The sequence below is a fragment of the Myotis myotis genome, unplaced genomic scaffold (genome assembly GCF_014108235.1).
Source record: "Myotis myotis isolate mMyoMyo1 unplaced genomic scaffold, mMyoMyo1.p scaffold_m19_p_15, whole genome shotgun sequence".
NCBI lineage: Eukaryota > Metazoa > Chordata > Mammalia > Chiroptera > Vespertilionidae > Myotis > Myotis myotis.
The window spans coordinates 41351135-41363191 of NW_023416319.1; the positions used below are offsets into that span (position 1 = coordinate 41351135).

Genomic DNA, 12057 nt, shown 5'->3' on the forward strand with positions numbered 1-12057 from the left:
GGGGGACATGCCTGGAATCTCAAAGCAACTCCTGATGCGTAAGCATTGGCAGGAGGCCCCAGAACATGTTCTGACCCTTCAACCCGGAGAATGCGTGTCTATGGAGGAACAGCAGCAAGAGGAATAAGAACATGGAATGTCAGAGCCTGACTCGGGGGCTCTGGATGATAGAGATGCCTGAGACTTTTGATGGTGTGGGGGTGGGAGGGTGGAAGCCCGGAGATAAACTGCTTGACTCCTTGGGGGTTTTAACCATTCTGGCTGGGAAACTGGAAAGGACTGAGGGGATGTGCAGGGAAGGGAAACTGTGGTAACAAGGAATTTCATCCTTGATGAGGGTAACGGTAATAGTGATGATGTTGCCCTAAATTAGTGTCAGGACATTTTGCAAGGGGATGGAATTGGTGCCCTAGTTAGTGTCATTTTTATTAAGATTTCAAGATTCCTTCTTGGTATCATTTAAAAAATCTCTTGGAAAAAAAACACACAGTATGTAGATCATTGACCAGTGACATGTAACTATGCTGCCTTCTGCCTCTGCTGAATTACTATCATGACAACATGGGCAAGTCATGAAAAACTTAAATTTTGTTTGGAAATGAAGGGGGACCTTTGTGATCCCGATGGGCACTTTCACTTAAATATTAGATGGGTCCCAACAATGCTCACAAAAATAAAGTCGTATTGGTAGCATTTTTGCCCAACAGCTTGGGGGGGGGGGGTGTTTCAGAATGAGTCACCCCAAGACCAGCTTGTGGTATGAGGATTCTTTTGAGCTAAAAGCAACCCAGACCCGTAGGCTCAAGATAAACATGTCCCTTCTCCCACCCCACCCCCCCTTTAATATTTGGAAGAATTTGAATTAGGGGGCCTGGCCCATGATAAGAGTTATCACCAGAAACCACTTTTTATGACCTGTTTATTACCGAGCATGTGCTCCCTGCCATGACCTTCTGAAGCCGCCAGGTGCCTTCCTTTACCTTAGCTCAGAATCTCACATCTGTTCCCCATTTCCCCCTTCTGTCCCTGAGCCTCTCGCGTACCTGGGGGTCTCGTGCGGGGTTCCCCACATCCGAATGTAATTACATTGGGTCATTTCCTCTTGCTACAACGTCTCAAGTGCATTTGATTAGAAGATGAGCAGGAAGAACCTTGAGGGCAAAGCAAAACTCCTCCCTCCTCCACAACAGGTAGTCTCCGTGCTCCACTTCCGTGGGGGCGGGGGCGATGAGGACGGTAACTCCAGTGAGGGAGTTTTCACGCCCCTTTGTCACGCCCCCACTGATGGGGGGGGCCTCAGGTAAAAGACAGGGGCACATTCAAGGCCTCCTCTCGGGCCCCATGTCGGGTCGTTGCTTAGATCAGTTTGTAGCGCCCTACAGGCCAACTCTCCCCAGGGCTACCGGTGACCACACGTGGCCAGAGGGAGAGGCTGGGGGCTGGGGAGGGAGGTCGCACCTGCCCACGCGGGCCAGGCGGCCGGGGCCGGGTCAGTAGGCGCCGCGCACGCGCCGTGGGTCCCCGGGGAGGCGCGCGCGCGGGGCGGGGGGCGGCGCGGGGCCGCGCACGCGCGTCGGAGGAGCCACTTCCGGGCGGGGAGGGGCGGGGCGGCCGGCCGGCCCTCTAATCTCGGCGGCGTCGGCGGCGGCAGGGGGAGCCCGAGCTTCGCCTCTCACGAGTCGGTCCCGCGGCGGAGAGGACCCCGGCGGGCGCCCGCGTCCGAGGGAAGCAGCGGGGAAGCTGGTTCCGGGCTGCGCGGGGAGAGGGGCCGCCGCGGCGCGGAGGAAGGAGGAGAGTCCAGTTCGGGGAGGTGGGCTTCGGCCGGGGGTAGCGGGAGAGGGACTGAGTGGGAGGCGGGTCCCGGCCGGGGAGGAGAGTAGGGTCAGACTCGGGGGGTTTGGGGTGGGAGGGGTCAGGAGAGGAGGGAGGGCCGTGGGCACTGAGGGGCTTAGCTAGCCGCTGGGGGCGGGCTCGGGTGCGGGCGGAAGGGGGAAAGGCGGCCCCCCGCATCTGGACCCTGAGTGGGTGCAGGTGTGCGAGTGGGTGGGCGAGGATCTGAAACTCCACTCCCAGGGAGGGTAGGAGGGGTGGGGGCAGGCAGGATTTGCGCCTCTGCACGCGAGGAGAGAGTTTTGGGGAGGGAGGGATGAAGCGAGCGAGGCCGGCCTGGCTCTAAAGAGTCCGGCGGAGGCTGGACCCTGCGGCTGGGCTGCCTCCAGCGCCCGATTCCCCGCGGGGCTCGGTTGAATGGGCCGGGCTTCTGGGTTCCGGGCCTCGGTGGGGGCGGGCTGGGCGGTGCCCCTGGTCCCTACCTGGTGGCATTTGCTCTGTGGGAGGCTGGATCGGGAGTCTGGCCGGCTGTCGGAGCGGAGCCGAGTGCCCGCGAGGTCCTGATTCGCTGGTGTGGGGTGCCGGGGGTGGAGTGTGATAGATAGCTGGGGGTGAAACCCGAGCTCTCAAAGGAGGGAGAGAACCATTTCTTGACTGCTCCGGCCCGATCGAGGCGGGTCGGCGTGACAGTTACAAGCTGTAGAAGTAAACAAACCTGGTTCCCCTTGCAGAGGAGCGGCGCTGAGAGCGGGGCTGGAAAGGGAAGATGCCCAGTGCGGACGTTCTCATGCTGGTGAGTGTTGCCCGAACATCCTCCTGGTTCGGAGGCACTTGTCCCTTCAGTTTTATTTTTAGTCCAAGGGATCTGAGTAGGGAGATTTCACCTCTGCCGCTTGCTTTTGGTGGCTGAGCATTTCTGCCACCTTTAGTTTGGGCTTAATGATTAAAGTGGATGAATAACTGAATTCAATAGATGAGTATATATTTAATGCACATGAAGAAGAGTCTTTTTCAAAATTCTTGCAGTTGATTTTAATCATTCCCTTCCCATATTGCCAGAGCAGGTTTAAAACTTCTATTGCATTTTGTCTGGGTCGGTCATATATTAATCTAGAAGCGATGGTCTCCCGGACTACAGTTAGGATGCCTCAGAAGGCTGATAGGTCTTCTTTTTATGGAAATGAATAAACACCCGCCATGGCGCTCTGCAGTAGTAAGTGCTTAACAACTGCTTGTGGAATTGAATCAGTTTGAATTTAAGTGTTTTGTTGAGCTGAGGTGTGTGTTTACCTGCTGTGGAAGAGGCTGCATTTTCCTCTCCTGAGATCTTCCTGTGCTGTTTTCTCACCAAACAAGGAGACTAGCATTGCCACATGAGTGTTCACCAAAACGACGTTTTATTCTTGAGACAGTTATGATTCCATAGAGGGAATTGTGGGAACCCAGACCTTTCAAACAGCTACATAGGAAAAGTGTCTGCATTTAATGTTTAACAAGTCACTTCATTGAGTCCGATGTCTCTGGGCAAAATCATGGATTTAGGAACAATTCCTTTCCCTCTCTTTGTCTCACCATCCCAGAGGGGTGGTGGCTGTCACTGGGCAAAAACTAACAGTGAGATTTTCTCATACCAGGTGCTGACTTGCTATCGTGGCAAAACCTGTAAGGTCGGGACATACAGAGGGAAACTAAGTTCTGGTTTTCGATTGGGAACAAAGATGATTTTAGAGAGATAAATACTTGGTTTATCTGCAGATCCAGAAGATTTCACCTAAAGTAGTTTCTTGCTTCAAGTCTTATGGATTGTCAGTAATAAACAGTCTCAGTATGATTTTAAATGCTTATTGTATAAGCAATATGTTAGAAACAATGGAAACTATTATAAATATGCAAGAAGAAGCACCCTCTCCCCCAAATTCCACTGCTCAGGGATAGCCACTGTTAGCACCTTGGAGGGTCAATGGAGAATGGTTTTTAAGAGTTGGCAATTTCTGTGTTTCCTTTGTGTTTATATGTCTTTTTGAGCAGTGAGTGCTTTTACTCCGAATGTTAACTTTGGAATTTGTTTTGTTTTGAAGTATTTCTGTAGCTGTTGCCATTACTTTTCACTTCCTCAGTTGATAATCTAGAATGTTTAGGGGTGTTGCTTTGCTTGTCGGTGTAAGGAATTAATTCACATGGATAACAACAGGTCCTTGAGGTTCATCATTTTCCTAAGACACCATACATGTCGGTTGAGGAACTTTCACTGAAAAAGTCATTTTTTCCTTGTCTAAACTGTGCTATTTGAAGCTAAAATGTAAAGAACCAGGGTGGGTTTTCAATGGGGGCATTAAACTGCCAGGATCTGAGTTCAAGGTGTTTCTCTAGCTACTTTGTATGATGTGTAAGACATATTCTTCGCCCTCTAACTGGGAAGAAAGGATCCCAGGTAATAAAAAGTAAACCTCAATGCAGGGCAGTGCCTTGTAGAAACTCAGAAACAATCATAGAAGTCATATGATGCAACTTCTTATGTTGTGCATGCCTCCTTTTTTAGAATTTCTGATAAGTGGGTAGCCAGTCATCCATCTTTTCTGCTGGGGGAAGATGGGCATAAGCTAAAACATAATACAGGGTCGATTCAGGAATAGTAATGTAAGTCTACCAGCTAATATTTATTGAGCACGTATTCCATGTTATGTGCAGAAATAGATACTCTACATACTCATTTAATGTTCACAAAATCCCTTTGGAAAATATGCTGGCATCCTCCTTTTACAGGTGAAACACCAGACTTAGCTAGGCTGTCAGCAGTGAAGTGGTAGAGCTACATTTTTACCACAGTCGATCTGACTTGAGATCCTTTCCTCTTACTTACTTTATAAGGCTGCCTCTGGGTCATACTCTCCATAAGGGAGAGAGATTGTTGCACTTTGTGACTGATGGGAGGGGGTTTGTGTAGAGCAGAAAAGGTGGGAAAGCCCCACCCTCAAGCGGGCACATTGGAAATGTGTATGTGTCTGCCCATGAGTATGTCTTCTAGAATAGTCTTGTCTGAAAATATGTGTTTTACTATACAAATATCCCTGTTTATTTTCTTTTACATTGCGGTTGAGGCATTATGTTGAAATTTAAAAAGTTATGCCTATAAGTATAATGTTATAATCTTTGAGTTTCATTTTAGAATAATAAAAGGGCATTATAAAATATTTGTTATAAAAAGAGGTCATTGGGATTGATAAGATTAAAAACTACATATGTGGACAGTATGCTGTGGTAATAAAACTTGAAGATCAACTGGAGTCATATAAGTCAAACCTTGTATTCCAGGATAAGAAGCTTGGGCTGTCAGTCCTTAATTTTGCCCTCATTTGGTTAGGGTCGTTTGCTTGCCTTTTTCCATTTGCTCCTATATGACATGTCATGGGCTGTACTACATTCCACCTGTGTCTCAGAGAGAATGAAATGAGTGAGTAGTATTCATCTGAGAATTGTGATACTTTCGGAGGGAATTCAAGTCAGGCAATTTTTAGCAATCTTTCTTCACTTTGGCAGCCATTCTTTTCATCCCTATTCTCCTTCTCCCTAAGCTAGGGTTACAAGTTGCCAGATACTTTTAAGAAGAAGCTCAGGCTACTCCTTAGGTGGCTTTTCTCTTTTCCCGTCCAGAAGGGTAAATCAGGGTAACCATCTGCTCCATGGTAGTGCTGGGTCTGAGTGAAAATTGTTTGTCTGGGGCCGAGGTTCTCAACCCAGGGTGATTTTGCCCTCCAGGATGGATCATTGGCAGTGTCTGGAAACATTTTTGATTGTCATACTTGAGGAGTGCTAGAGTCAGGGATGCAATTAAAAACCCTACCGTGCACACAGTTTCCCACAACCAAGAATTATCTGGCCTAAAATGTCAGTAGTGCCCAGGTTGTGGAAACTCTCATCTAGGGTTCTTAACAGTATTTGCAGCCCAGGTATTAATGTGGGTCATTCCAGGCCGAATGAGTTTTTTTGTGTGTGTGTGTGTGTGTGTGTGTGTGTGTGTGTAATGAGCCTGTTATAGTGTTACTTGGGGTTATTTTGCCCATGGATCAAGCCCTGCTGCTTTGGAATATAGAGAATGTACAGCATGGTCTTCTGCAGCAGAGGAATATTCTTTGTTCTCCCCCCGCCCCCCATTTTTAGAGACCATGGAAAGGGGGGGGGGGAGAAACATTGATGTGAGAGAGACATATCAATTGGTTGCCTTCATGTGCCCTGACTGGGGCAGGGATTGAACCTGTAACCCAGGTACATGCCTTTGGGTATTGACCTGAGACCCTTCCGTGGGAGGGCTGATGCTCTATCCATGAAGCCACACCAGCCAGGGCCAGAGGCATATTCTTAAGAAATGCTTTCCTTTGCAATATTTTTGCAGCACTTTCTTAAAAGAAAGTATTTATTTATTTTATCCTCATCTGAGGATCTGTTTATTGATTTTTTTAGAGAGAGAGGAAGGGAGGGAGGAAAGAGGGAAGGAGGGAGAGAAGGAGAGAGAGAGAAACATTGATGTGAGAGAGAAACATCCCAATGGGGAATCGAACCCACAACCCTCTGGTATATGGGACAGCCTTCCAACCAACTGAGCAACCTGGCCAGGGCTGCAGCACTTTATTTACAAAACTGTAAGCCTGTTTTAGTTTTGTTTTTCAGGTTCAAAAATAGAATCTTTCCAGATCTTAGAGCTTTATCTTTAACCCTTGGATCTTTTTCAGGGATGCTTTCTTTCTGAATCTCAATTGGGATTTAAGCAATAAATTGAAAGATCGACACAAAAAGCTCATTTTAATCCAGTGTCTTATTTGTAGGATTGTCTAGAAGAAAGGGGAGATTCATTGGGACTGGTATGAGATGTAAAATTTTGTTGATAATTTGAGTGGCCAGTAGGATGAGCACTGTATTTAACATTGTTTGAATGTTTAAAATAAAGCAAAACTATAATAACAAGTATGATAATTTCTGCAGCCTTTAGTCTAAAGGAAAGGGGAGTTATAAATAGAGAAACCCTGAAATCTCAGTATTTGGCTTAGCTTTGCAGTCTGTGTGTCAGGAATTTTTAGTAACATTTACCTTCTTAATTAGTCTTTGTCCAATCTAATATTACATAAAGTTTGTACACAATGGTGGCAGAATTGAGAGTCAGCCTGGGATTAAGAAATTTCCATAGGGAATTGATTTGTAGTGAATCAGTTCATGTGTGGAAACATACAGAGCCCAATTACTGAGAGAGAAACCATGCTGTTGGTTAAGGGGCAGTAGGAGCCCTCTGGGAAGGCGGAAAGTAGTTCGTTGGGTATATCGGTTATCTCTTGGCACACTCCCACAGTGTGATTGAGGAGATGAAGGGACTATTTACAGAGCTGGGCAGGGTTAAAGAAGCCCAACAGGGATGATGAAACAACTCAGGGTAAGAGCCATTATTACTCTTAGGGCTGAAGGAGCCAGGAAGGGGAGTAGTTTCTGAAACCTTGAGAGAGCTTAGCTGAAGGAGAAGGGAACCTGTAGGAATGTAGCCACTGCCAACCAGTGGCCCAGCAGGAGGGAATTAAGAGGAATAAATACCTCAAACTCTTTCATTTCCCACCCTCTGAACTCCTGCCAGAGACTCTCATTGGTCAGACTCACTGGAAACCAGAGAATAAGGGAACCTGGGTGATTGAATTCACACAGGGCAGCCCTGTAAGGCACATGCATGCAGAGCTGGAGCAGGTTGGGCGGAGCATCTGGCAGAGAAGGGAGGCTGCCCCGCATGCTAGAAACAAGGCCACATTAGCTCCGAAAGCACAGCTAGAAGGCAGTGTCTGAGCAGAGTCTGGAATATTATAGAAAAGGAATGCTCTCACTGATAACAGAAGGCAGATTCAGAGGCAGAGTGTTGCCACAGCTTTGGCAAGCCCAGAGCTGCTTGTTCCAGCAGAAGCCTTAGAATCGTAATTGCTTGACAGACCTTTAGGAATCCTGCAGTCCAGCTTCTCTTACTGTGTAGGACTCCCCTCCCCAGAGCCCTGCCAGGAGTGGGTGCGGGATACTTTCTCAGGGAGTTCTCCATTGTGGGACAGCTTTAATTGTTGGAAAGTATTTATGCAGATCACTGAATGTCTTAGTTTGGCTGTATAGAAAAGAAAAATCTAAAGTAATAGAGATCTTTAAAAAGTAGAAATATTTTTCTCTGAAGTAAGAGAAATCCAGAGTAGTCAGTTCCTGATGGATATGGCCGTTCCTAGGTCTTTGAGGAAATTCTGTCACTTATAATGCATCCCCTCCTGGCCAGGCTAGCTGCTTTAAGCTCAAGCTATCAGGTTTCTGCTTCATTCAGCAGGAAGAGGAAAGAAGGCCTTGTCCCACTTTTAACTAAAACGTTTTCATGTGAAATTCATTATACATACAGAAAGTGTATGAAGCACATATCTACATTTTAAAGAATAATAAAGGAAATAATCTCTCTACCACCCAAGTTAAAAACTAGAATATTTACCCCCAATCCCACATGCCCTATTCTTCCTTCCCCTCTAGGGAAACTACTTTCCTGATTTGGGGGATAATTATTCCCTTGCTGTTTTTTTTTGTTTGTTTTCCTTTTTTCTTCTTTACATGTGTTACTGCCTATGTATGCAATCTTAAGTTTAGTTTTATTTTTCAACTTGATGTAAATGTACTTATATGTATGCTTGATTTTCCTGTGTTCAGTATTTGTGAGATACAGATATGTTGTTGCATGTAGTTTAGTTCATTCATTTTCATTGCTGTGTAGTATTTTACTGTATGACTACCACAGTTTATTTCTCCACTTCACTGATGATAGATATCTCGATTGTTCCAATTTGGGGTTTTTTTGAACATTGCCATTATGAGCTTTTTTTGTATATGGCAAGTGATCACAGGGTTTTTCTGGGATTAATCCTGGGAGTGGAATTACTGGATTGTAAGAAATGTATATCCTTAACTTCACTAGATAATGCCAAACTTTTCTAAAGAGGTTGATACAACTTATAGTCCTAGCAATAGCATATTGGAGTTCTTATTCCTATACAGCTTGACAAACCTGGTATTTATAGGGCTTTGCATATTTTGCCAATTTGGTAGGAATGAAATCTGATTGATTCCCATATGCATTTTCCTGATTATTAATGTGTCCTTTTAAATATTTATTAACTATTTGGATTTCTGGATTTGTGGGTCCTTTTCAAGTCTTATGCCTTATCAATTATTTATCTACTTCTCCTTGTAGTTCTACGAAATTTTACTGTATATATTTTGTGATTTTGTTACTAGCTTCATACAGGTTTGAAATTGTTACATCTTACCTACCAAGTAAGTGTTTTTTGATGCTTTTTGACTTAATGTAATATAACTACATGAGCTTTTTGTCCTGAAATAGGCAAACTGTAAATGTTGATGAATGAATGACTTGCCTTTTTGTACAGGCAGAAACTGCAGGACAGTTCTAGCCTATTCAGATGAACTGTTATTTATGTGTCTTACTATCCCATGAATTGAATAAATCATTTTTAATTTAAAAAAGAGTGTAGCATTTTCTTTTTTGAGGCATAACTTTCATATAATAAAAGGCACAAATCTTAATTGTACAGATCAGTCAATATTTGCACATGGATACACTGTTCTCACTGCCCAGATCAAGACTGAAAAATATCCAGCATCCCAGCAAGTTCCTCATAGCCCGCTCAGTTGATAACCCACCAAAAGTTATCATTATCACTATGGTTAGTTTTGCTGATTTGTGCACTTTTCATAAATGGAAACGTACAATAGGCATATTTTTGTGAATGTCCTTTTTGCTTAACATTTTGTGTGTGAGATTCAGCAATGCTCTTATGTAGCAATAGTTTTAAAAATTACTGCAATGTAGTTTTACAGTATATAAAATATCTTAATTTCTTTTTTCTATAGTTCGTGAACATTGATGTTTCTAGTGTTTGGCTATTATGAGTGACACTGATGCATATGTATGTATGTATGTTAATCCTCACCCAAGGATATCTTTCCTATTGATTTTTTTAGAGAGAGTAGAAGGGGGCGAGAGAGAGAGACAGACAGAGAGACAGACAGAGAGAGAGAGAAACATTGATGTGAGAGAGACATTGGTTGTTTCCCACAGCTGTCCCAAAGGGGCCAGGGAAAGAATCTGCAACCCAAGTACATGCCCTTGACCAGGAAACAAACTGTGACCCTTCAGTGTGCAGGCCGATACTCTTACCACTGAGCAACACTGTCCAGGGCCATGCTGATGCATTCTTGAACATGTTTTTTGGTAAACATAAATAGATTTCTGGGTCATAGGTATACTGCCCAATAGGTTTCCACAGTGGTTGTGCCAGTTTACATTCTTACGTGATTTTCTTAATATATACATTTTGGATTGAGATTTGGGCAACAAATCTTAAATTTCTGCACACTAAACATTAGAGAGAGCATTGAGAATTCTTTCCTGAAGTAGTATAGGCACTTTTAAATGGTGAAATGCCCTTTCCCCCCCTGTAATTTTCCTAGAGAGTAAAAGCCTTCTGCATTCTCGTTAATGTAGTCTATAAGTATTAATAAACATTTGATGGAAACAAAGCAGCCCTGGTTCTTTTTGAGTATTAAAAGGGCTCTGTTAAGGGCAGAGTTTAGATTTGTAAAACACCATTTATAGCAGTTAATTCCGAGACCAAAATCATAGTCCTCTGAAACTCTTTGGAACCTAAGTAGCTATTCTGGTATATTTATATTCTGCGCTCAGTATCGGGGAAACCTTGTTTTCTGGAGAACTGATGTTTTCCCAAAGGAATGCATCAGTCTTATCTTGACTTTCAGTCTTAACGGTACCAAGTCTTTAAGACAAATACAAAATTCTGTTTAGGAAGGACTATGTACTAGGAAGGAATCTCAGACAAGTACGAGAATACCTTGGTAGACCTCCTTGTCTAGCTGTGTTGCAGCAAGGATGGAAGAAAACCTAGGATAACATGTTAGAAATCTCCAGCCCTTGTTGCCAATCTTAGGATTTTAAAATCTTTCCCAAGAGTCATGGCTATAGCAGTGAACAGCAATCTACTGGATGACTGAAATCAGGTTTCTGATCTGTAAACGTAAGAAGGTAAGTATATAATCCTGTTTTGTAGATAGGCAAAGGGTCACTTGCAACCTTATGACTGAGTTACATTGGTGAAGGCAGAGTTGGCTTAACATCTGTCTTACAAAACTCAGGAGTAGTTCACTATTAACATGCATTTCATTGCCATCATATGTAAGAAAATACAACATAGGCATAAATCAAACTGTTGAAAACGTCTATCAGCTCTACCTTTGTGACTTTGGGACACTGTGAAGGTTATTTCCCTTACTGCTTACTGAAGAGGAAAGGAAATGCTCATCAGAGAATTCAGATTCATTAAATATTTAGTGTTCCTTACCTGCAGTTATTATTACCTTTACCTCATTTAATATTCACAATGACGCTATCAGTTGATTGTGGTACCTTTTTTTCTTTCTTATGAACTTTTCATTGAGTTATAGCAACAGCATCTATTTTTGCAGATGAGCAAAATCTAGTTGCATAGACATTTATTAATGTACCAAATGTCACACAGCTTCTAAGTGAGAGGTAAAATTAGAGCTGAAGACTTAGATTACTAGTCCAGACTTCCTAGGACACCCCAAATGCCTGTAGAACACCATTAACACGGCTCAAAGAGTCCACACGAGTAGTGATGGGGTGTTGACTCAGGACAGTATTCAGATGGCTGTTGTTTTCAGATATCCTGGGTAGTAGCTGGAGTATGTTTTATGAATTGCCAAAGGAAAAATCGTGTTTTTTAAAAGTTTCACAATTTTTGCGCTTAGTAATTCTGTATATAGAATCTTTAAAATACATACTTTTAACAGTAATGATCCTCTTTGTCTAGGTTATATATAATTGCTCTATACATTTATAAACTATTATCAGATACTTTTGGTTGCTTTTATTTGAATTCCAAAACGTTACTTTCTGTTTCTGGACTTGCAGTTTCTGCTGTCGTTGGCCCATTTGGAAACTTTTTTTCAGAAAGGAGCCCTCTCTCCCCCCCTTTTTTAAGCCTGTGAGTCCATACAAAATCCTAGGTGGTTGGTCTTAGTTGGTATTTGGTGACCGTAATCGAATTGCTCCATCATAATGTTTTCTTTGTAAAAATATAAAATTCAGTGGTTTTTAGTATATCCACAGAGTTGTACAAC

General features: G+C 43.6%; 2 protein-coding genes across 3 annotated transcripts in view; one reads left to right on the forward strand and one right to left on the reverse strand.

The window, feature by feature from the left end:
* TBATA (thymus, brain and testes associated) overlaps positions 1-1173 on the reverse strand; it is a 31318-nt gene extending 30145 nt beyond the window's left edge. The window contains exon 1 of the mRNA XM_036336996.1: positions 1044-1173. Coding sequence (XP_036192889.1) covers positions 1044-1096 — 53 coding nt within the window. The 5' untranslated portion in view covers positions 1097-1173. The remainder of the gene's footprint in view (positions 1-1043) is intronic.
* The window catches only part of SGPL1 (sphingosine-1-phosphate lyase 1), a 59173-nt gene continuing 48237 nt past the window's right edge, over positions 1122-12057 (forward strand). Inside the window, exons 1-2 of one of the 2 annotated variants that reach the window (XM_036336993.1) lie at positions 1122-1300; positions 2562-2623. In XM_036336993.1, the coding sequence (XP_036192886.1) occupies positions 1137-1300; positions 2562-2623 (226 nt within the window). In that variant the 5' untranslated portion in view covers positions 1122-1136. Of the gene's footprint in view, positions 1301-1660; positions 1811-2561; positions 2624-12057 lie in introns of those variants that run through there. The other variant, XM_036336994.1, reaches the window with a different exon arrangement.